Source organism: Sapajus apella, unplaced genomic scaffold (genome assembly GCF_009761245.1).
Source record: "Sapajus apella isolate SASKATOON/1434 unplaced genomic scaffold, GSC_monkey_1.0 scaffold152, whole genome shotgun sequence".
In the NCBI taxonomy this organism is placed as follows: Eukaryota; Metazoa; Chordata; class Mammalia; order Primates; family Cebidae; genus Sapajus; species Sapajus apella.
Window position 1 is genome coordinate 316,157 of NW_022437092.1, and position 24,538 is coordinate 340,694.

The 24,538-nt window shown below is 44.8% G+C and overlaps 1 protein-coding gene and 1 long non-coding RNA gene across 3 annotated transcripts; both read right to left on the minus strand.

Annotated features, from left to right (window-relative positions):
• Positions 1-32: 32 nt before the first annotated feature.
• ZNF564 (zinc finger protein 564) lies at positions 33-24,243 on the minus strand. 2 transcript variants are annotated; one of them, XM_032265801.1, is made up of 5 exons: positions 24,039-24,243; positions 3,594-3,720; positions 3,327-3,387; positions 959-2,202; positions 34-874 (listed from the first exon to the last, which is right to left on the minus strand). In XM_032265801.1, the coding sequence occupies exons 1-5, from the start codon at positions 24,039-24,041 to the stop codon at positions 732-734; spliced, it is 1,578 nt and encodes a 525-aa protein (XP_032121692.1). In that variant the 5' UTR covers positions 24,042-24,243; the 3' UTR covers positions 34-731. The 2 variants fall into 2 exon arrangements, with proteins under 2 accessions (XP_032121691.1, XP_032121692.1); XM_032265800.1 differs by having other exon boundaries at positions 33-2,202; positions 24,039-24,242.
• LOC116541549 lies at positions 6,554-23,201 on the minus strand. Its single transcript, XR_004264856.1, has 3 exons — positions 22,770-23,201; positions 12,465-12,468; positions 6,554-6,564 (listed from the first exon to the last, which is right to left on the minus strand). It is a non-coding gene; the product is annotated as an uncharacterized LOC116541549 (long non-coding RNA).
• Positions 24,244-24,538: the final 295 nt, after the last annotated feature.

The window sequence follows — 24,538 nt, forward strand, 5'->3', positions numbered from 1 at the left end:
GCTAAAACAAAATACCATAAATTGGAAAACTCAATTAATCAACAAACATTTATTTCTCATGGTTTGAGAAGCTGGGAAGTCCAAAACCAAGGCACTGGCAGAGTCCATGTCTGGTAAGGGCCTGCTTCCTAGTTCAAAGACAGCTATCTTCTCACTGTACCCTCTCATGGTGGAGGGCAAAGCTAGCTCTCTAGGGACTCATATTAGGAAACTTACAAGGCCTCCATCTTCATGATATCATCTAATCCTAACCACCAACCACCACAGACAGGGCCTCCAAATACCATCACACTGGGCAGGTGGTAAGTTTTTAATATATGACTCTGAGGGACATACAGTCAGCCAAAACATTCCACCTCTGGCCCCCAAAATCCATGTCGACACATGTAAAATATATTTATCTCATCCCAGAGACCTCAGAAGTCTCAGCTAATTCCAGCATGAACTCTAATGTTTAAACTCAAACTCCAAAGTGTCATGTCCTATCACGTAACTCAGATATGGGTGAGACTCAATTCATGCTGAAGCAAAATTCTTCTTCAGCTCCGAACCTGCGAAATCAAACTAGTTGTGTATTTCCAAAATACAATGAGACAAGCATAGGATAGATATTCCTATTCCAAAAGTGAAAAACAGGATAGGAGAAAGGGGTGGGCTCCCAAACAAGTCCAAAACCCAAGAAGCAAACTGAAGGCTTTTCACACTCTTTATACTTGTACAATTTTCCTCCTTTATGCATTTTCACATGTATTCGAAGGTTGTGTGATAAATGAAAGCTTTCCCATATCCCTTACGTAAGGTTTATCTCCATTATGAGCTCTTTCATGTCTTTGAAAGGAACTGGAATAACTGAATGTTTTTCCACATTGCTTACATTCATAGGGTTTTTCTCCGGTATGAGTTCTTTCATGTATCCTAATGGAACTGGCATAATTGAAGGCTTTCCCACATTCTTTACATTCATAGGGTTTTTCTCCAGTATGAGTTCTTTCATGTGTTCGGACAGAACTAGGACAGTCAAAGGCTTTACCACATACCTGACATTTATAAGGTCCATCTCCAGTGTGCAGTATCATATGTTTTCTAATCCTTTTAAGAGAAATAAAAGCTTTCCCACATACCTGACATTCATAGGGTTTCTCTCCAGTGTGAGTTCTTTCGTGTATTTGAAATGAACTGGGACAGTCAAAGGCTCTACCACATATTTGACATTTATAAGGTCCATCTCCAGTGTGCTTTATCATGTGTCTTCGAACGCTTGGGAGAGAAATGAAGGCTTTCCCACATTCCTTACATTCATAAGGCTTCTCTCCAGTGTGAGTCCTTTCATGTGTTCGAACATTACTGGAAGAACTGAAGGTTTTACCACATTTATTACATTCATAGGGTTTCTCCCCAGTATGAGTTCTTTCATGTTTTCTAACATAACTGGGAAATATAAAGGCTCTCCCACACACTTTACATTTATAAGGTCCATCCCCAGTGTGCCTAATCATATGACTTTGAAAATTTGTGAAAGAAATGAAGGCCTTCCCACATTGTTTACATTCATGGGGTTTCTCTCCAGTATGAGTTCTTTCATGTATTCGAAACAAACTGGGGCGGTCAAAGGCTTTTCCACATTCCTGACATTTATAAGGTCCGTCTCCAGTGTGCCTAATCATGTGTCTTTGGAAACTTGGGAAAGAAATGAAAGCTTTCCCACATTCCTGACATTCATAGGGTTTCTCTCCAGTATGCGTTCTTTCATGTATTTGAAATAAACTGGGGCGGTCAAAGGCTTTCCCACATTCCTGACATTTATATGGTCCGTCTCCAGTGTGCTTAATCATGTGTCTTCGAACGCTTGGGAGAGAAATGAAGGCCTTCCCACATTCCGGACATGCATAAGGTTTCTCACCAGTGTGAGTTCTTTCATGTCTTCGAAAGGATTGACAAGAACTAAAGGCTTTCCCACACTGCTGACATTTATATGGTTTCTCTCCATACTCCTGATACTCATATGGTTTGTGTCCAGCGTGAGACCTGATGTGCCTACTAAGGGATGAATGATGCATGAATACTTTCCCACACAAACTACATTCACATGGTGTTACCACAGTAGGAATTTTCTTGTTCAGATTAAGATTAAGAACCTGACTGAAGGCTTCTCCACATTGATCGTGTTCTTTACTTTCACTGAGTCCCACTCCCGCATGATTGCTGGAAAAAATAGAAAGCATGATTTAGTGGTTTATTTGCAACTTTATATTTATTAATAGGTATTCGACTTACATTTTTACCATAATGGGGGAAAGGGTAGGTTTTCAGTCCTCTGTGGTTTGAAAGTAAATGGGATGGAATGCTCTGCAAGAGGGCATGACAGTAGCTATTATCAAAAAAGTGATATTCATATATACAATTTATTTTTTTTTTTTTGAGATGTAGACTCACTCCGTTGCCTAGGCTGAAGTGCAGTGGCATAGTCTCAGCTCACTGCAACCTCTGCCTCCCGGGCTCAAGTAATTCTCCTGTCTCGGCCTCCCAAGTAGCTGGGATTACAGGCACTTGCCACCACACCCAGCTAATTTTTTGTATTTTTAGTAGAGATGGGGTTTCACCATGTTGGCCAGGCTGGTCTCGAACTCCTGACCTTGTGATCTGCCTGACTCGGCCTCCCAAAGCACTGGGATCACAGGCATGAGCTACTGTGCCCAGCCCTAATTTTTTTTTTTTGAGACAGAGTCTTGCTCTGTCGCCAGGCTGGAGTGCAGTGGTGCTATCTCAGCTCACTGCAACCTCCGCCTCCCAGGTTCAAGCCATTCTCCTGCCTCAGCCTCCCAAGTAGCTGGGATTACAGGTGCACACCACCACACCCAGCTAATTTTTGTATTTTTTTAATAGAGACAGGGTTTCACGATGTCGGCCAGGATGGTCTCAATCTCTTGATTTCATGATCCACCTGCCTCGGCCTCCCAAAGTGTTAGGATTACAGGCATGAGCCACCATGCCCGGCCAATTTTTGTATTTTTAGTAGAGACAGGGTTTCACCATATTGGCCAGTCTGGTCTCAAACTCATGACCTTGTGATCTGCCCACCTTGGCCTCCCAAAGTGTTAGGATTACAGGCATGAGCCACCACACCCAGCCCAGTTTTTTAACACTATTTCCAAGTGAATGATTTTGCAACACTGAACATCTATGTCACACTTTTCCTCTTTTTTGTTGAAAAAAGTTGTCTGAATAAATAAATTTGAAGCTGGGGCTTATTGGTTTGTTTCCTTATTTTTTAAATTTCATGACATACCAAGAAGGGGACATTGCTTTCTCTTATCAGTGCAAATTACCTTAAAATTCTCCCCTGATTTTTGTACCAATCTTCAATGCTCTGGTCTTCCCATTTTTTCCCTAAAATATAGTCAGAAAAAAATCCTTATGAACTTATAGAAATTACAGAAATACGACTAAATTCTAACTTCATGAAGAGGTACAAACAGTTCTGATTTATTCACCCAAGTATTCCCTTTTCCACATCTGATATAATGAAACAGCATTAAAGAGCAAGAAATACTTCTTCTCTAATTGACTAAGAGAAAGAATGATGTCATCCTTACCTACACAAGCCAGATTTCTAAAGGTTTCCCGCATCACATCTCTGTAGAGTTTCTTCTGGGAAGGATCCAGCAAAGCCCACTCCTCAAGTGTGAAGTTCACAGCCACATCTTCAGAGGCCACTGAGTCCTAAAGCATCCCAAATATGCAATGCAGGAGGAAGGGTGAGATGACAGTACAGGGATGTAATCAATTCATCAAAGTTCACAAATGGCTGAGTGAAGTAGCTCATGCCTATAATCCCAGCACTCTGGGAGGCTAAGGCAGGCAGATCACCTGAGGTCAGGAGTTTGAGACCTGGCCAACATGGTGAAACCCCATCTCTATTAAAAATATAAAAGTTAGCTGGATATGGTGGCAAATGCCTGTAATCCCAGCTACTGAGGAGTCTGAGGCAGGGAATCGCTTGAACTCAGGAGGTGAACATTGCAGTGAACTGAGATCATGCCACTGCACTTCAGCCTGGGCGACAGAGACCCCATCTCAAACAAAAACACCAACAAACAAAAAAGTTCACAAGTGATGTGGCCGTCTCCAAACATTTATTTTACGATAGATTGTGGGAACAAAGTTGCCCAGGTGCCATGGCAAGAGACTGAAGGCACAATCTATCCCAACATAACAGATTTACTGATTACTTAGTTATAGCAATGATATAATTTCCAATTACTTATAGAAATGACACCAAGTAGATATCAGATTCAATCACATAATTATATAATCAATCTTATTACATCATTATTCGCTATTAATCTTTGCTTTAGTGTAGGAACATTTTAGTCTTATAGTATAGACATAATCCAGTGAAATGTAATTCGGAACTGAAGGGACATTGTGAGAAGTGATCAGGAGGTGAGAGTAAATGCCTTGCGGTAATGCCAGCACCTGGGAAGGCACCTGCTACTTAGCCGGCAAGCCTTGTGGTAACGCCAGCATCTGGGGAGGCGCCCGTTACTTAGCACATTGTGAGGGAGAGTTTCCCTCTCACTGGAGAGTTCAGAGAAAACTCTGCTCTGCTAGGTCTTGAGGAAGGTCTGACACTAGCCAGCCTGGCCCACAGACATCCAGGGGTTTAAACACCTCTCCGTGGTGCTGTACTCCGATGGTCACCATCCTCGTCCACTTTCATGTTCCACTTTCCCACCAGATGCTCCCTTGTAAACTCTTAGAAGCTGTGAGAAGAACAGAGGTAGCCTAAAAGCCTTTGGTCTCTCTGATAAGTGCATAAAAAGATACTGATGTAAGTGCCTCCCCTCCTTGCAGTGGCTACCTGAGAGAGGGACCCTCTGTACTGTACCCATGTGACCTCCTGAGCTGTGCCCACGTGGACCCCCCCGTTATTGTAAAAATGTGATTTGCTTGACTCATACCAATCATGTCAGATGAGTCACTCTCCTGACCCTGCCCCCCTGCCTCGTATACAATAAATATCAGCACGTCCAGGCATTCGGGGCCACTGCTGGAATCTGCCTCTCTTTGGTAGCAGTGGTCTGCCGAGCCCAGCTCAATTCTTCTCTTATCTCTGTGTCCTTGATTCTTTCTTTTCTACGATCTACTGTCTCTGCACACAAAAGAACACCCACTACACCCTGCAGGGCTGGATCCTGCAATAAATAAATATGGTCGTCAGAATTCTATCCACATTCACTTTCTAATGAACTTAATAGCCACATGAAAACATACAACTGATCTCTACATTTTTACTGTGGTCACTACAAGTTTTATTGGTCTCTAATGGCAGGATGCAGTTCACCTTTGAGAAACAAATAAAACGCCATACAAAGAAAACAAATTTTAAGATCATCATTCCTTCTGAGAAAAACTTCCATTTCCTTTCATATCTCGTATCAATCAGCAATCCATGAAACACAGGGTAGGCCGCGTACAGTTGCTCACGCCTGTAACCCCAGCACTTTGGGGTGACAAGCTGAGGTCAGGAGATCAAGACCAGCCTGCCCAACATGGTGAAACCCCGTCTCTACTAAAAATACAAAAAATTTGCCGGGTGTGGTGGTGGGCGCCTATAATCCCAGCTACTCAGGAGGCTGACGCAGGAGAACGGTTTGAACCCGGGAGGTGGAGGTTTCAGTGAGCCGAGATTGTGCCACTGCACTCCAGTCTGGGTGACAAGAGTGAAACTCCGTCTCAAAAAAAAAAAAAAAAAAGAAAGAAAAAAGAAACACAGAGTAAAACCTGAAAAAGGTTTCCATGAATAATAAACACTGAAGAAGTGGAACCATTTTGTTCTGTTCCCTTTAATAAACATGATAAGGCCGGTAGAAATCCACCTTCTGTCAAATCCAGCTGACCACACTTTCCTGACGGATTCTAGGCCATTAGACATTGACAGGTCAAGTTGGTCAAATCAAATTATTCCTCTGCAAAAGCACTCATTTTAACCTGCATGTATAATATTATAGACTCAGTTATTCCTTTTACTCTGTCCCATTTCATTAGGCTATTGGGAAGACAGAAATCAGGTATGAGGAAGAAGGCACGGCAACTTAGGCTGTGCCCCCTCACCCAGCAAAATCTCCATAGTCAAGAGCATCAGGGCAGTTTTCCACTTATTTTTATCTTATATATGCATACATACTAAGACAACAAAATGCCAGAAGAGCTTTTTCTGGCAGATACATAACAAAGTATCCTATGCCTTGCTGACCTTGAGGAACAGTTTAAGAGTTACAATTTCTGAGGGGTTAAGAGTTGCAATTTCTGAGGGATTTAAGTCCAGGTAGTTTGATGGTGAATTTAACCATTACATTTTTCTTTTTTTTTTTTTTTTTTTATGACGGGGTTTCATCATGTTGGTCAGGCTGGTCTTGAACTCCCAACCTCAGGTGATCCGCCCGCCTTGGCCTCCAAAGTACTTGGATTACAGGCGTGAGACACCACACCCGGCCGAATTTAACCATTATAAAATACATGAAGGGATCAGCAGTGCTCTTCTCCAAAAGAACATAAAATCCTCTTTCGCAAACTTCAAAAGGAAATGATTCCTGACCAGTCACCATGTGATATTACATTGCATAATGTCAACGCAAAATAAAATAAGGGCAAAGGTGGGTTCTTTTAGTTTTCATAGAAATGGGAACTTGCTCTGTCATCCACACTGGAGTGCAGTGGCATGATTATAGCTCACTGAAGCCTTGAATTCCAGGGCTCACGTGATCCTCCCACCCAAGCCTCCCAAGTAGCTACAACCCACACCAAGCTAATTTTTACATTTTTTGTAAAGATGAGGTCTTACTATGTTGCCCAACCTCATTTCAAAATCCTGCCTCAGCCTCCCAAAGGGCTGGGATTATAGGTGTGAACCATCATGCCTGGCTGGAAAGATGGTTCTCAGAAAGAGTCAAATGTCCTCAAGATAGCCTCTTACAAAATATTTCTTAAATTCTATAAATCCCCTAAAGACTGTTGAAGAGTCAACAAAAAGTACTTCTCTAAACGTAGCTGGAATAATGAATATCTAACAATGGTCAAAGTCTTCCGAAGAACAACATGATAGCTTCCCTAACTTTTATCAAATTCTAAATATAGCTGGGTGCTATATTTAGAATTAGAATGTTAGCAGTGGCTAACACCTGTAATCCCAGCCCTTTGGGAGGCCGAGGCAGGTGGATCACGAGGTCAGGAGTTCGAGACCAGCCAGATCAACATAGTGAAACTCTGTCTCTACTAAAAATACAAAATTAGCCAGCCGTGGTGGCGGGTGCCTGTAATCCCAGCTACTCAGGAGTCTGAGGCAGGAGAATTGCTTGAACCCAGGAGGCAGAGGCTGCAGTGAGCTAAGGTTGCACCATGGTACTCCAGTCTATGCGACAGAGCAAGACTCTGTCTCACACACACACAAAAAAAATTCTGAATACTGGCCAGGCACAGGAGCTCATGCCTATAATTCCAGCACTTTGGGAGGTTGAGGCAGGCAGATCGCTTGAGTTCACTTTAGTTCCCTGTCTCTACGAAAAATACAAAAATTAGCCAGGCATGGTGTTGGGTGCCTGTAGTCCCAACTACTTGGGAGGCTGAGGCAGAAGAATCACTTGAACCCGGGAGGTGGAGGTTTCTGTGAGACAAGATCACACCACTACACTCCACCCTGGGTGACAGAGTGAGACTTCGTCTCAAAAAATTAGATTAGAGCCTGGCACAGTGGCTCACGCCTGGAATCCCAGCACTTTGGGAGGCTGAGGCGGGCGGATTGTGAGGTCAAGAGATTGAGACCATCCTGGCCAACATGGTGAAGCCCCATTTCTACTAAATATACAAAAAATTAGCTGGGCGTGGTGGTGCGCACCTGTAGTCCCAGCTACTCGGGAGGCTGAGACAGGAGAATCGCTTGAACTTGGGAGGCGGAGGTTGCAGTGAGTCAAGATCCTGCCACTGCACTCCAGCCTGGTGCCTGGCGATGGAGCGAGACCCTGTCTCAAAAAAAAAAAATTAGATTAAATTACATTAAATTGAGGATTCCCATGACACCTTTTCACAATAGGTAACACCTCTCAGAACACTTAACTTAGTATCATCAGTTCATTATAAATACAAGCCAGGAACTACCAAATGGAACACATGCATAGGCCAGAATACGGACTAGGAGGGCGCAGAGATTTTGTGCCTTTGCAGGTTAAACACTCTCTAAGCACCAACTTGGAAGCACTGTGAACCCATTCATCTAGGAGTTTTATGGAGGTTTCATTACTCAGGAATTACTGATTAAATCACTGGCTGCTGGTGAATAGCTAATTCTCCAGCTCTTCTATCTTCCATGGAGGTTAGAGGTTGGGGCTGAAAGTTCCAAGCCTCTGATCAAGGATTGGTGATTCTGAGGACTTAACCCCCAGCCTGAAGCTGTCTAAGAGCTCACCAAGAATCACTTTAGTAGAACAAAAGACACTCCTCTCACCCTTATCTGACAGGAAATTCAAAAGAACATAGGAGAGGCCAGGCACGGTGGCTCATACCTGTAATCACAGAACTTTGGGAGGCCAAGGCAGCTGGATCATTTGAGGTCATCTGAGGTCAGAAGTTTAAGACCAGCCTGGCCAACATGGTAAAACAGTGTCTCTACTAAAAATAAAAAAGCTAGCTGGGCATGGTGATGTGCACCTGTTATCTCAGTTACCTGGGAAGCTGAGGCAAAAGAATCGCTTGAACCTGGGACCAGTGGTTGCAGTGAGCCTGACTCATCCACATGATTAAGTATTGTTCACTGACAAAAAGAAATAAGACAGAGGCCGGGCGCGGTGGCTCACGCCTGTAATCCCAGCACTTTGGGAGGCCGAGGCAGGTGGATCACGAGGTCAAGAGATCGAGACCATCCTGGTCAACATGGTGAAACCCCGTCTCTACTAAAACTACAAAAAATTAGCTGGGCATGGTGGTACGTGCCTGTAATCCCAGCTATTCAGGAGGCTGAGGCAGGAGAATTGCCTGAACCCAGGAGGCGGAGGTTGCGGTGAGCTGAGATCGCACCATTGCACTCCAGACTGGGTAACAAGAGCGAAACTCTGTCTCAAAAAAAAAAAAGAAAAAAAAAAAAAGAAATGAGATAGCAAGCTATAAGACATAGAGAAAATTTAAGGGTGGCTGTGGTGGGTCACACCTGTAATCCCAGCATTTTGGGAAGCCGAAGCGAGTGGGTCTCCTGAAGTCAGAAGTTTGAGACCAGCCTGGCCAACATGGTGAAACCTCATCTCTACTAAAAATACAAAAATTAACTGGCTGGGCACAGTGACTCACGCCTGTAATCCTAGCACTTTGGGAGATCAAGGTGGGTGGATCACGAGGTCAGAAGATCAAGACCATCCTGGTCAACATGGTGAAACCCTATTTCTACTAAAACACAAAAATTAGCTGGGTGTGGTGGTGCCTGCCTATTGTCCCAGCTACTTTGGAGGCTGAGGCAGGAGAATCCCTTGAACCCAGGAGGCAGAGGCTGCAGTAAGGCGAGGTTGCACCACTGTACTCCAGCCTGGTGACAGAGTGAAACTCCATCTCAAAAAAAAAAAAAAAAAAAATTAGCCAGGCATGGTGGCAGGCACCTGTAATCCCAGCTACTCAGGAGGCTGAGGCAGGAGAATCACTTGAATGAAGGAGGCAGAGGTTACAGTGGGCTGAGATAGCACAACTGCACTCCAGCCTGAGCAAGAGTGAGGCTCCATTCAAAATAAAAAAAAACAAAAGTACATCACTAAGCGATAGAATCCAATCTAAAAAGGCCATATACAGTATGTTACCAACTACAGGATATTCTGCAAAAGACAAAACTATGGGACATTAAAAAGTCTTTGGTTGTAAGGGATTTCAGGATGGAAAGGAGGATGAATGAATATATGGACTATAGGTGATTTTTAGGATAGTGAAACTACCCTAACAGAAATAACAGACACTTGTCATTTCCAGGCACGGTGGCTCACACCTGTAACCCCAACACTTGGGAAGCCAAGGCAGGGGGATCACGAGGTCAGGAGTTCAAGACCAGGCTGGCCAATATGGCGAAACCCCTATCTGTACTAAAAATCCAAAAATTAGCCGGCAGAGTGGTGCACGCCTATAATCCCAGCTACTGAGGAGACTGAGGCAGGAGAATGGCTTGAACCCAGGAGATGGAGTTGCGGTGTGCCAAGATCACACAATTGCACTCCAACCTGGGTAACGAGCAAAAATCCGAAAATCTGCCTCAAAAATAAAAAAAAAATCGTCAAAGTCCAATAAAAACACAGTAGAGTTAACTCTAATGTAAAATGTGAACATTAATGCAACAATATTGGTTCCTCAATTGTAACAAATGTACCACAGTAATACAGTATATAAAAAATACGGCAAACTATAAAGAGAGGTGATCATTAAGTAACAAACTACTTAATGATCAATTTTTCTGTAAACTTAAAACTGTTCTCTGTTAAAAAAAAAAAAAAAAAAAGTACGGTGGCTCACACCTGTAATCCCAGCACTTTGGGAGGCTGAGGCGGGCAGATCATGAGGTCAAGACATCAAGACCATGTGGTCAACATGGTGAAACCCTGTCTCTATTAAAACAAAACAAAACAAAAAAAAAACACTGTTCTGAAAAAAAATCTGTTACAAAAAGTTAAAATGAAGACAGACTAATGACAATCCACCCCTGAAAAGTAACTCATCACTGGACCATGTTATTTTTTCTTTCTTTCAGACAGGGTCTCATTCTGTCACCCAGATTGGAGTGCAGTGGTGTGATCACAGCTCACTGCAGCCTCGACCTCCCAGGTTGAAGTGATTCTTCCACCTCAGCCTCCCAAGGAGCTGGGACTACCGGTGCATGCCACCACGCCTGGCAAATTTTCGTATTTTTTATAGAGATGGGGCTTTGTCATGTTGCCCAGGCTGGTCTCAAACTCTTGGGCTCAGGCAATCCGCGTACCTTGGCCTCCCAAAGTGCTGACATGGCAGGCTTGAGCCTCCATGCCCAGCCCATATCATCTTTCATGCAACTGATTTGAACTTATTTTAGTAAGCCACCAGGGTGATGAATAAGGTCTTCAGCCTGAGACTGGGAAGAGAAGAGCAGGTTCCATCCAATGCCTTGTTTTGGAGTCCAGCACTGTATATTCTGAGAAGTGAAATTAGGACCTTGGTTACTTGGTTACTGTCTGGAACTTAAACATGTATGAGTATCCTTGTATTGTGGACTTCGTATAAGACATGGGTTGGCCGGGAGTGGTGGCTTGTAATCCCAGCACTTTGGGAGGCCAAGGCAGGCAGATCACCTGAGGTCAGGAGTTCGAGACCAGCCTGACCAACATGGTGAAACCCTGTCTCTTCCAAAAATACAAAATTAGCCAGGTGTAGCAGCACATGCCTGTAATCCCAGCTACTTGGGAGGATAAGGCAGCAAAATCACTTGAACCCAGGAGGCGGAGATTGCAGAGAGCTGAGATGGTACTGTTGCACTCTAGCCTAGGCAACGAGTGAAACTCTGTCTCAAAAAAAAAAAATAAAATAAAAGACATGTATTACCTTGATTTCTATTTTGGGTATCTGACATAAGAGATACACCAGATGCTGTGGCTCATGCCTGTAATCACAGCTCTTAGGGAGGCAGAGTGGGGAGGATAGCTTGAGCCCAGGAGTTTGAGACCTGCCTGGGCAATACAGTGATACCCCGTTCTCCACAAAAAGGAAAAAAAAAAAAAAGAGAGAGATACTCAGGTATCTTACCACAAACAGGAAAGTCTCACACAAACCACCAAAGAGTCTGTAAACTGGCCAGGCATGGTGGCTCACACCTGTAATCCCAGCACCTTGGGAGGCTAAAATGGGCAGATCACGAGGTCAAGAAATCGAGGCCATCCTGACCAACACGGTGAAACCGCATCTCTACTAAAAATACAAAAATTAGCTGGGTGTGGTGGTATGCGCCTGTAATCCCTGCTACTCAGGAGGCTGAGGCAGGAGAATGGCTTGAACCCAGGAAGTGGAGGTTGTAGTGATCTGTGATGGTGACACTGCACTCCAGCTGGCAACAAAGTGTCTCAAAAAAAAGGTCTGTAAACCGACTTGTAGATAGAGCCCATTTTGGGCTGGTGTTAAGATGACTGCTTGATGTTTGGTCAGACAGGCTAACCCCTGGATCTGTTTATCACAGACTTACCAATTAAGGGATGAAAAGCAGCAACCCTTCACTGGCTCCCCCAGGTACACATGTGATAATGTCATCCATGCAAACTCCCTACTGCTATTCACTTAGTTATTCTGATGCTTTTCAATCTTCTAATTTATACTGGGCCATAGCAACAAATTTAACTGGGGATAAAGGTCCATGAAATTCTGTCTTGCCAAGCCACTTTGTAAGCCTCAACAACTTTTATTTTTGATCATTTTAGAGTAACCCTGCTCAGTATAGGATATCTTAGGGCAATATGTGATTTGACCATGATTAATTGAAACAAGGCAGTAATTCTGACGGCTAAGACAAGGCACATCTGTTTATCCTTTATTATATATTCATTACTCAGATTACAGGGCTTATCTTGCTTAAATTTGGTGGGATCACCAGGTATAAGTTTAATATGTGCTTTATGTTGATTAACAGCATGAAGGATTGTTAATTGGCACATTACAGCAGGTATTAATTTAGAACCTACCTTGTGGGCCAGATGTGGTAGTTCACATCTATAATCCCAGCATTTTCGGAAGCTGGGGCAAGCAGATCACTTGAGGTCAGGAGTTCGAGACTAGCCTGGCCAACATGGTGAAACCTCATCTCTACTGAAAATACAAAAATAATCCAGACCCAGCTACTCAGGAGGCTGAGACAGGACTGCTTGAATCCTGGGAGGTAAAGGTTGCAGTGAGCCGAGATCAAGCCATTGGACTCCAGCCTGGGCACATAGCAAGACTCCGTCTCAAAACAAACAAAAAAACAGGACCTATGTTCTTGAGGTAGGGAGGCACAGTACCATGCAGTTCCCTTTTATCTTTTTTTGCTGTGTAAATCTTTTCGTGTATTTGGATTTCCACTTGGGTAAAATTGTGAACCTCTGTTTCAGTACTTTTTTCCCTTTGTTTCCTCCACTGGTCGTTGGTTTTGTCTGTCTCTAGATATACATCAGGGACAGGGAAACGGGCTGTCCTGTCTACCCTAATATTTGCACATTTCCCTCCCCCAGCTACCCACCCCCAGCCTTACATCTGTATCCTCAAAATCATGGGCCTCCTCCAGGGCAGAAATGGTTTTACAAGGTTTAAAGGACTCCAGGATTAGCTTCAGTTTGAACTACTCCCTCTCCTGTGCGATAGGGTGTATGTGGATGTTGTCCCCTATAGTATCAAGAGTGAACATCCTTGTGGTGACAGAGGAAGAGGCAGTGGCAGCAGCAGCATTTAGGAGTCCTGGTGGCCCTCTGATATTATAGTATGAACTCAGCAGGATCCTTGTGGTAACAGGGACACAGGCAGTAGTGGCAGCAGCACTTAGGGGTCCTGTGGCCCTGTGATACTACAGTATGGACTTAGCCAGGATCCTTGTGAGAGGCACAGGCAGTGGCAGCAGCACTTAGGAGTCCTGTGGCCCTGTGATACTACAGTATGGACTTAGCCAGGATCCTTGTGAGAGGCACAGGCAGTGGCAACAGCACTTAGGGGTCCTGTGGCCCTGTGATACTACAGTATGGACTTAGCCAGGATCCTTGTGGTGACAGAGGCACAGGCAGGGGCAGCAGCACTCAGGGGTCCTGGTGACCCTCTGATATCATGGCATGGACTCAGCCAGGATCCTTGTGGTGACAGAGAGAGAAGCAGTAGCAGCAGCAGCACTCAGGGGTCCTGGTGACCCTCTGATATTACAGTATGCACTCAGCCAGGATCCTTGTGGTGACAGAGGCACAGGCAGCAGCAGTTAGGGGTCCTGTAGCCCTCCGATATTACAGCATGAACTCAGCTTACCATCTAACGGCTGCCTTTCCCCTTCTCTTCTTTCTCTTCTTTTAAAATGACACCTCTCCCATGTGCAGTGGCTCACACCTATATTCCCAACACTTTGGGAGGCCAATGCAGGAGGACTGCATGAGCCCAGAAGTTTCAGGCTACAGTGAGCTATGATGGTGCCACTGTACTCTAGCCTGGGCAACAGAGGCCTGGCTTCCAAAAATAATTTTTTAATTAAAATAATAACTATTCTTTCAGACAGAGTCTTCCCCTCAGCACCCTGTAGAAGGGATCAGAATACAATAGTACACATAGCTTCATTCTAAAAGACACAGGTCCAGATCAAGACACGCAACCCAGGACCACTTTAAGGAGGGCTCTAATCCCATACTCCCTTTCTAAATGTCAAGGAATTATCAAACTATCAACTCGGGCTGATTATAGGCCCAGATTTGCTGGGTCTCAACAACACAACAAATACAGAGCAGGACAGGTCAAAGCAGGAGTTCCCCAGGAAGCAGCAGCTCAAAGTGCATGCCCAGTATCAGGCAGCAGAGCAGAGGAGCAAGCAAAGGCAGACCCCTCTACATGGAGGTTAATGTCCAGACATCTTGTTCACAGCACCAACTGCAGAGATGTGGCTCTGATGTTGACACTGATGATGGAGTGTCTCACGCAGGCTGAAAGGGCATAAAAAAGCTTATTACTCTCACGTGATTGAGGTCTCTGGGGAGAACAGGGAAAGGCCATCAAGCAGGTATGATATGGCTTGAGAGCGCAAGGGAAGCTGCCTGGCTGGGGTATTTATTATGTTGGGGTTGGGGCTGGATGAGAGTTCCACGGACAGACACCAGAAGACGGAACCCCAGGCTTCCTTGAAAGCTGGTCCCTGCGTGGGCACAAGGGGAGAGGGGGACGGGGAGGTTTTAGCTCTTGGCAGACAAACATTAGGCACTGGAGTTTGACTACTCACTACTGTAAGAAAGGCAGGAAAGAAAAAAAAACATTCCCAGTTGCTTGTTTTTATGTCAACAGTGACAGGATGCACAAAAAGTGATCAAAACTGGTTATCTGGGGGTGGCTGGAGCAAGAGGACTAGAGTAGACCAGGATATGCTGGCAGGGAGTCATCTAAAATTGAAACTGTCAAGTGTACACTTCACACCAGAAGGGTATTTCTTTCAAATGAGTCTTTACACGTGTCCCTGGAGCATTCTGAAATATGTAAGAATATGATACCTCTAAGGCAACTGCTTTTTTTGTGTGTTTTTTTTTTTAAGAGACAGGGACTAGCTCTGTTGCCCAAGCAACACTGATTAAGCTATGGTTGTACAGTGGTGCAGTCATAACTCACTGCAGATTGGAACACCTAGGCTCATGTGGATCCTCCCGCTTCAGCCTCTGGAGTACCTGGGACTACAGGTGCAAGCCACAACACCCAGTTATTTACTTATTTGTGTGTTTGTTTTGTAGAGACAGGGTCTTGCCATGTTGCCCAGGCTAGTCTTGAACACATGGGCTCAAGAGATCTTCCTGCCTTGGCCTCCTAGTGTTGGATTACAGGCATGAGCCATCACATCCAGCCTTGAAGTCTTATTCTCACTGGTAAATATAAGAAAAATAGTACAGATTATACAGATTTGAAATGAACCTGGACACTCCTAATACTTTTAACAGATGGTTTTTAGTATATTCAGAGATATATGCAATCAAGATCACAGTCAATTTTCACCACCTCAAAAATAAGGCCCATGTACCTTTTACCTGTCAATCTCCTATCCTCCCATTCTTCCTCCACCAATCCCCAGCCCTTGATAACCAGCAATCTTTTCGGTCTCTGTAGATAGATTTTCCATTATGGACTTTCATATAATCAGAATAATGTCATGTGGTAGTACTGACTTTTTTTTTTTTTTTTAAGATAGAGTATAAGCTGGGCGCAGTGGCTCATGCCTGTAATCCCAGCACTTTGGGAGGCCAAAGCAGGTGGATCATCTGAGGTCAGGAGTTTGAGACCAGCCTGACCAATGTGGTCAAACCCTGTCTCTACGGGGAAAAAAAAAAAGAGAGACAGAGTCTCTTTCTGTCACCCAAGCAGTGCAGTGGTGCAATCTCAGCTCACTGCAACATCCACCTCCTGGGTTCAAGCGATTCTCCTGCCTCAGCCTCCCGAGTAGCTAAGACTACAGGCACCCGCCACCATGCCTAATTATTGTATTTTTAGTACAGACAAGGTTTCACCATATTGGCCAGATTGGTCTCAAACTCCCGACCTTGTGATCCACCTGCCTCGGCCTTCCAAAGTGCTGGGATTACAGGCATGAGCCACCACGCCCGGCCATAGCCGGCTTCTTTATAGGTTTCTCAAGTCACATCCATGTTGCAGCATGCATTGCCACTTTGCTTTTGTGGTAGAATTATATTCCACTGTACGGATATTATACATTTTGTTTATCATCCAATGATGTATTACAGTCAGCCCTCCATACTCAGGGTTTCTGGATCCTCAGATTCAACCAACCTCGATCATATACTGTGTAGTTAGGTCTATGATGGTTAGGTACATACTAAACATGTATAAACTTTTCTTCTTCTAATTATTCCCTAAACAACACAATATAACAACTACTTACCTAGCATTTATGTTGTATTAGGTATTATAAGTGAGCTAAAGATGATTTAAAGTACATGAAAGAAAATGTTTCCTTAATATCCATTCTGGGTCGTTCTGTGACAAAGTATAGAAATGAAATAACAGATTTTGGCCAGTGGCTCACACCTGTAATCCCAGCACTTTGGGAGGCTAAGGTGGGTGGATCACCTGAGTTCAGGAGCTCAAGACCAGCCTGAGAAACATGATAAAACCCTGTCACTACTAAAAACACAAAATTAGCAGGGTATGGTGGCACATGCCTATAATTCCAGCTACTTGGGAGGCTGACACAGGAGAATCACTTGAATCCAGGAGGCAGAGGCTGCAGTGAGCCGAGATCGTGCCATTGCACTCCAGCCTGGGCAACAAGGGTGAAACTCCATCTCCAAAAAAAAAGTAACAGATTTTGGCAGGTTCAGTTTCCTTCCTGCCAGTTTGCTTAATTCACTTATTACTTATAAGTGTGTCTGTCGGGGGAGAATCTCCTGGATTTTCTACATGTAAGATCATATAATCTGTGAACAGGAAAAAATTTTCTTCTTCCTGTCCAATTTTGATGTCTTTTCTTTTTCTAGTCTAATTACTCTGGCTAGAACAGCCAGTACTATGTTGAATAGTAGTGGTGAAAGTTAACTAAGTCAATCGATTTTTTAAAATAGAATAAAAAATAATCATAAGTTAAAATATAAAATGATTGTATAATACACATTTAACATATGAATATACATTTTACACTGTTAATATATAAATATAAAGTAATATTAGCTGGGTGCAGTGGCTCACACCTGTAATCCTAACACTTTAGGAGGCAAGGACAAGAGGAATGCTTGATGCCCAAGAGTTCAAGACCAGCCTGGGCAACATAGTGAGATCCTGTCTCTATAAAAAAATAAATCTGGCCCCGTGCGGTGGCTCATGCCTGTAATTCCAGCACTTTGAGAGGCTGAAGCAGGTGGATCACGACCAGCCTGGCCAACACAATGAAATCCCATCTCTACTAAAAATTCAAAAGTTAGCCAGGTATGGTGGTGTGCGCCTGTAGTCCCAGCTACTTGGGAGGCTAAGGCAAGAGATTTACGTGAACCCGGAGGCAGAGGTGTAGCGAGTGGAGATTGCACCATTGCGCTCCAGCCTGGGCAACAGAGCAAGACTTCGTCTCAAAAAAAAAAAAAAAAAAAAACTGAAAGAGAGCTCAAATATCTAAAAACAGCAAAGACTTTGTACAGGACACTGTCAGCGTTATAGCCTGAATCTGTGCGTCCCTCCCAAAATTCATATACTGAAGTTCTAACTCCCAATGTCATTGTATTATGAGGTGGCATCTTTGGGAGGTAACTGGGGTTAGAGATCATGAGGGTGGCGCCCTCATAAATGGAATTAGCACCCTTAGAAGAAATGACAGGAGACAGCTTGCTTCCTCGATACAATGAGATGATAATCTGAAAACCACAAAGCAGGCCCTTACATCCACTATTACCTTGAACTTGGACTTCCCAGCCTCCAGATCTGTGAAAAATAAATGTGTGTTACGTCACCCAGCCCATGGCAGTGTATTACAGCATCCCAGGTGACTAAGACAGTCTGGTACTTTCTCAACCATACATTAGGGATATGAAATAATTAGGACATTAAGGCAGTAGCAGAGACAGACCAAAGAAATATAGCAAATTCTGAAACCAGGGCATCTATGTAAGGTACGTGAACCTACGACAGAGCAGGTATGGTCAGTCAGGGACAGAAACAATGGACAGTTAAACAACAGGGGCAGGGATAAATGGTTATCTCCAGGAGAATAATTCATCTTCTGTCCATCATCCCCACATAATGTTGTGATATCAGTGTAGAGCTCTCTATTGTAGTGAATTCTTATCATTTTACGTTACCTCAGAAGCCACGTTGAATATGGCTTTAACTTTTTCATACCAGAAGCGGGGCTTAGTCACCCTTAATACAATTTCCATTTCTATGTCTCCTCCATTTCCTCCATGTGGTCACTCCAGTTATCTGCCTTACACAGCTGCCCCCTAGTGACCACCTCCCCATCAGACAGCTAGATACAAACTGCTGGAAATCATCCAACTGACCCCACACAAGGAATGCACAGAGAGTCTGCAGGACCACCTCCAGCCATCGTGTGACTCCTCGGAATTGCCATCTGCTCGCTCCAAACTCACCAATTACAACTCCCGCAGGAGTCTCCAATAAAGGTGTCTGTCCACAGATTCCTCTCTCTTGCTCCCCTGGTGAGGTGTATATGTCAGGTCCTAAACAGCCACCGTCTTCCTGTTGGCCTATAAGGAGAACTATTCTTTCTCTCTGGGGTCTATGACCTACCAGCCTGCTTCATCCACAGTTCACAAGGAAACCCACATTTGGACGGTTGAACAAGCCTGAGGACCATTCTGTGAAGATGTGGCCCACTCCTAAGAAACGAGTGAGGGAGGCATTCCAGGAGCTCCACACATCCTACTCTCCTCTTCTCATGACATGGAATCATGGTCTCAATTCTCACCAGTGACCATATGTTTACCTGGAGTCAGTTTAAGGTGCTGACCTCTGGTGTTTTTTCTGTGACACCAAATGTGCAAACACCAACCAGTTCTCCAACACTAGTGAGGTATCTAACAATTCAGTTCTGACGCCACTCAGAATTAGCAGAGACTCTACAATATCCGTCTCACCACATGCCAGTTCACATGCCAGTCACAAGCCACGGGGCCACCCACACTTCTGAACAACTGTGTACAAATCATGAGCTCCCATAATCTCCTCCTTGGGTTCAATAATTTGCTAAAACTATTCAAAGAACTCAGCAAAACATTTTACTTAAGTACAACTCTGGAACAGGCAAATAAGAGATGTAAGTGGCAAGGAAAGGGGAGTGGATAGGAAATGCTCCCCATCTTGGGGTGCACCACCCTCCCAGCACATCAATGTCCTCATCCACCTGAAAGTACTCTCTGAACATCTTTTCTCAAAAATTTTTACACAACTCAATCTCCAGCCTCTGTTCTTTCCTGAGGTGGGGGGCTGGAGCTTAAAGTGACAATCTTCTAGTCACAGGTTTGGTGATTCTGGTCACCAGTCTCCACTCTGAAAGTACCCAAAAGTTCCAGAAACTCAACTATAGTCTGAAAGGGGCTTGTTGTGAATAACAAAACACACTCCACCTATCACTTGGGAAATTCCAAGGGTTTTAGGATCCCTGTCTCAGGAACTGCAGACAACACCAAATATATTTATTATACCACAGAGCAAATACACTCTTAAATTCATAAACCTTTCCTCCAGTAGAAAGAAACCAAAGGTGTCTTAATTAAGTCTGACCCTCACAGACATTTGCACAAATCACTCTGGCTAAACCAACTCAGTGGATACAAAACCAAACTGATGACAATGTTAAATTTTAAAAAAGCTCTATAATCCCACAGAATACCTATGATTAAAGCACTCTCCACCACCACCACTACCCTTGGTGTTCTAGAGAAGCAGGCTACTGGGGGGAAAAAAAGAAACACCCTTCCTGTTACTAATTAAGATGTCCCTTATTTTACCTATAAGAAAGCCAGACAGACTCTCCAAATTCCCATTGTTACTTCACAAACAATTGGCTGGACAGTTTTGTTTTCACTGATCAGTCAAAACAAAATATCTGTAAATCAAACTTTTGGTTAAGTATCTCTCCCTCTTTCAGGCCCCTGAACGTTGACCCACGCCAAACAGCCTATGGAAGCACCCACCCAACCCCTCCTTTATGAACCATCCTAAGAACAGGCTAACCTCAGGATAAAACATTCTCTAATTCAGGATCCAATTTTGCACTTTTGAAAACTCTGCCCTTCCCCCCACCCCCACCTATTCCTAATCTTATTTGTTCCTCCCTATGAATGAAAAACTTTTTTAGCGGGAGAGGAGGGGAGACAGTCCTGCTCTATCATCCAGGCTAGAGTACAGGGGCAAAATCACAGCTTACTGGAGACTTGACCTCCTGGGCTCAAGGGATCCTCCCACCTCAGCCTCTGCTGGGACTACAGGTGTGCACCACCATTCCCAGCTAATTTCTTTTTAGTTTTGTAGGGAGGAGGACTTACTATGTTATCCAGGTTAGTCTCAAACTCCTGACCTCAAGCAATCCTCCTATTTTAGCCTCCCAAAGTGCTGGGATTACAGGTGTAAGCCACGACTTCCCACCAGAAAAGCCTTTTTCTGTCTAACCTCTGGGATGCTGCAGATCTTACATCTGCTGATTTCCCCCTTTTTGTTATAGTCCTTTCAAATAAAGTCACTTCTTACCTAATTCCAGATTTCTTGTATTTTAGGATGTCTAGAAACAGCACTCTCAAATCATGGGAGCCCATGGTTTTTTGTTATTATCCGAACAATAACAATGACAACCTCAGACAGAACATCACCTTCCCAACTACACCTACGTGTGGATCCCCAGCTTTCCAGTGGTCTGTGGATTCTCTCAGTATAAAGGACTCCTCCCCTGGTTGGAGTGATCAGGTTGGGGCACCTGCAACTTCTACCCAGGAAGAACCAACTGGGACTTCAATTACCTCCCTTTGCAGGCTGTTAGCTTGGAGTCACTCTGAGACACACTTTGCCTCAGACCTCTGCTTCCCCAGACAAGACTATTCATTTACTTTTATTGTTATTTTTTTTTTTGAGATGAGGTTTTGCTCTCATTGCCCAGGCTGGAGTGCAATGGCACGATCTCTGCTCACCACAACCTTCGCCTCCCAGGTTCAAGTGATTCTGCTGCCTCAGCCTCCCAAGTGGCTAGGATTACAGGCATGCACCACCACACCAGGCTAATTTTATATTTTTAGTAGAGACAGAGCTTCTCCATGTTGGTCAGGCTGGTCTTGAACTCCCAACCTCAGGTGATCCACCTGCCTCAGCCTCCCAAAGCGTTGGGATTACAGGCGTGAGCCACCGTGTCTGGATTCACTTATTTTTAGACAAGAAAATATCCTGTTTGAAGAATCCATCAAAATCACTCAATCTCACTGTTTATATATACATAGGTGGAAAGGAAACTGCAAGACATTTGTATACAGCTCAAACATGAAAAGCACAATCATCCCTTTCAGACAATAGACATGACACGTAATTATTGCTTCCATGACAATTTCTTTACTAATATATAATTCACTAATATTTAATATTTCAAAGTCCCATCTGGTAGGATTTAACATTAATCACCAAAGTCCAGATGAAAGGATACATAACAGTTATGTATTACTACAAAATCTCTACCCTGCAAAGGAGAAGTTATTTCAGAGAATCTCTGTATTTCACCAATTTATCTACTACACTTTCTTGTGAAAATGTATTCATTTCTCTCTGGCCATAATGGAAGACTGAGTTTCCCTATTTCTCTGAGATTCTCATCCCCAGTAGCATTCTCAAGGCTGAGTCCTGGAATTGATCTGAAATCACCCAAAGGAAGAAAACAGACCTCAGAAACCTACCACACATGTTATGGGAAAGAAAATAGATAAATAAGACTTTTTAACAAATTGAATGTAAGACTAGACAATTGTTTTCCCTCAAATCTACTTTCTGCCCCTTTGTAAACATTTTGTCTTTCAAGTGCTACTGATAAAATACATTGTACATGTATTGAAAAAAGGATCAAATAAGCGGATAAATATTTTCAAGGGTTTACAAACCCAGGAAGAGGCAGTGCTGACCTGGAATATAGACATTTATCTGAATCCAGTATCAGGTGAGTTCACCCCATCACCTAGGACATCTCCCCAGCCCCAACCTGGCTCAGAGTGCTCAGTGACTGCCCTCCTTAAAGACAGTGAGTTGTGCCCTGCTTTCTGCCCCAAGTGTATTTCACCTTTCAGGTTCTTGCACCATTTCAATGGGGTGGGTTTTCCTTCTCCTTTGGGATAGTTTTTCTCCCTTCACTAGACTAAAACAATCCAGAGGTCAGGAATCGTTTGTGTCTTTTCCTCTCAATAACAGCCTAAGATTGGCTAACCATCAATGCGTCCCTAAGGGATGGAAACTGGGGTTGGGGAAGAAAAGCTGCGTCCCAAAGGGTAAACTTTTCAGCTGAAAGGGATACCGGGAGACTCCTCCCACCTCAGAGTATCCACCTCCCCTAAGAAGCCCCATCCCTACACCTTAGGCTGTCCTCTGGGAGGAGTGACCCAGGGGCTGATAATCACTAGATCCTCCAGAAGTGGCAGCTGTGGGCATCCTAGGTTAGGCCCAGGCAGTTCTGAAACTCGGGACCAGGAAAAGATAGAGGGCCACATCACCAAATAAAGTTCCCAAAGGGGAAACTCCACACAAAGACATTCTGAGTAGGCTTCGGGGCTTAGCAAAGATAAAAGGAGGGCAAGCACAAATTTTTTTTTATCGCAGAGTATCAGGTTTTTATGCTCCGATTCCCTCTCAAGTTAAAAGTCCACAAACAAGAGGCCGGGCATGGTGGCTCATGCCTGTATCCGAGCACTTTGGGAGGCCGAGGCGGGCAGATCACCTGAGGCCGGGAGTTTTGAGACCAGCCTAGCCAACATGGTGAAACCCCGTCCCTACTAAAAATACAAAAATTAGCCAGGCATGGTGGTGCTTGCCTGTTATCCCAACTACTCCGGAGGGTTAGGAAGAAGAATTGCTTGAACCCGGGAGGCGGCGGCTGCAGTGAGCCGAGATCTTTCCACTGCACTCCAGCTTGGCGACAGAGAGATGCTATCTCAAAAAAGTCCACAAACAGAAAACAAATCCTTTCAAAAGAGGATGGTGAAAGAAGCTATGAACAACCAAAATACTGTGTCTAAAATACAAAACAAAAAACAGTTGATAATGTTGTGATATGAAGAGGGGAGGTCACCTTTGGGAATGCGGGGAAGGAACCGGAAATTTAGGGATTTACTCTCAGCCCTAGAAAAACCTAGGCTAAGAAACGGGAGTCGTAGGTTTGAGACTCTTTCCAGTACATTTGGAAGACTCGGAGGGAGATCGGTTCCCCGGGAAAAAAAAAAGGATGGACTGGGAACCCCACAGCATACAGCTCCTCCCACGCACGAACCACACGGGCGAGGCGGGATTCCCCCTGTGACCCTCTCGTGTCTCCGCACAATCTGGGGAGAGGCGGGGCTGCGGACGCGGAGCTGCCCAAAGAGGGCTCCGGGGTTGGGGCCGCAGTCGTCGCGCAGGGTCTGGACAGGACGCCCGGGATACCGGCTACGACCCAGCCCCACCCAGCGGTCGAGGGGACAGAGGGCCGCGCTGCGCCAGAGGAACTCGGGTCCCAGACCCTGGAGTCGCCGCGGGGAGGCCCGGGTGCCTCCACAGCCGGTTCCGGCTGGTTCAAACCAGCCCCTCCCCCAGTCTCCAGACGCCCGGCCCAGCACACGCACCATTTCCCGGCTTCCAGGGTGTCCTGGTGTCCTGCCTACGGCTCTGTCCAGCCTGTGCAGGTCCCAGCGCGGCAGAGGCTGCGGTGGGGGCCACCCGGGCCACTGGAGAAGGGGAGAACGGAACCCAAGCGCCGCGGACCAGAGACAGGAAGACAACGCGGAGTTATTGAACGTTGCCCACCGTCCCCCTTGCAGAGTTCCTGATTGGATGGTTTGCAGGTCCCCGCCCCAGCGCCCCTGATTGGATGATGCTCTAAGTCCTGTCCCCTCGGCACTGAATGACAGGAGAAGCAATGCGGTATGTGGCTGAGTAAAACCAGATTGACAGGGTCTTGGCTACTGCCCTTCGCAGGCCGGACTTCCTCCCTCAGTAACGGATATTTGCATTTAAGCAAAAAGTGTTTCAGGCTCTGCAGAGCGGACACTGGCTTCTTTCTGCATTTAGGGTGCCTTTCCTGCTTCTTCCTCACAGGCACGGAGTCAGTCACGAGTGTGCACAA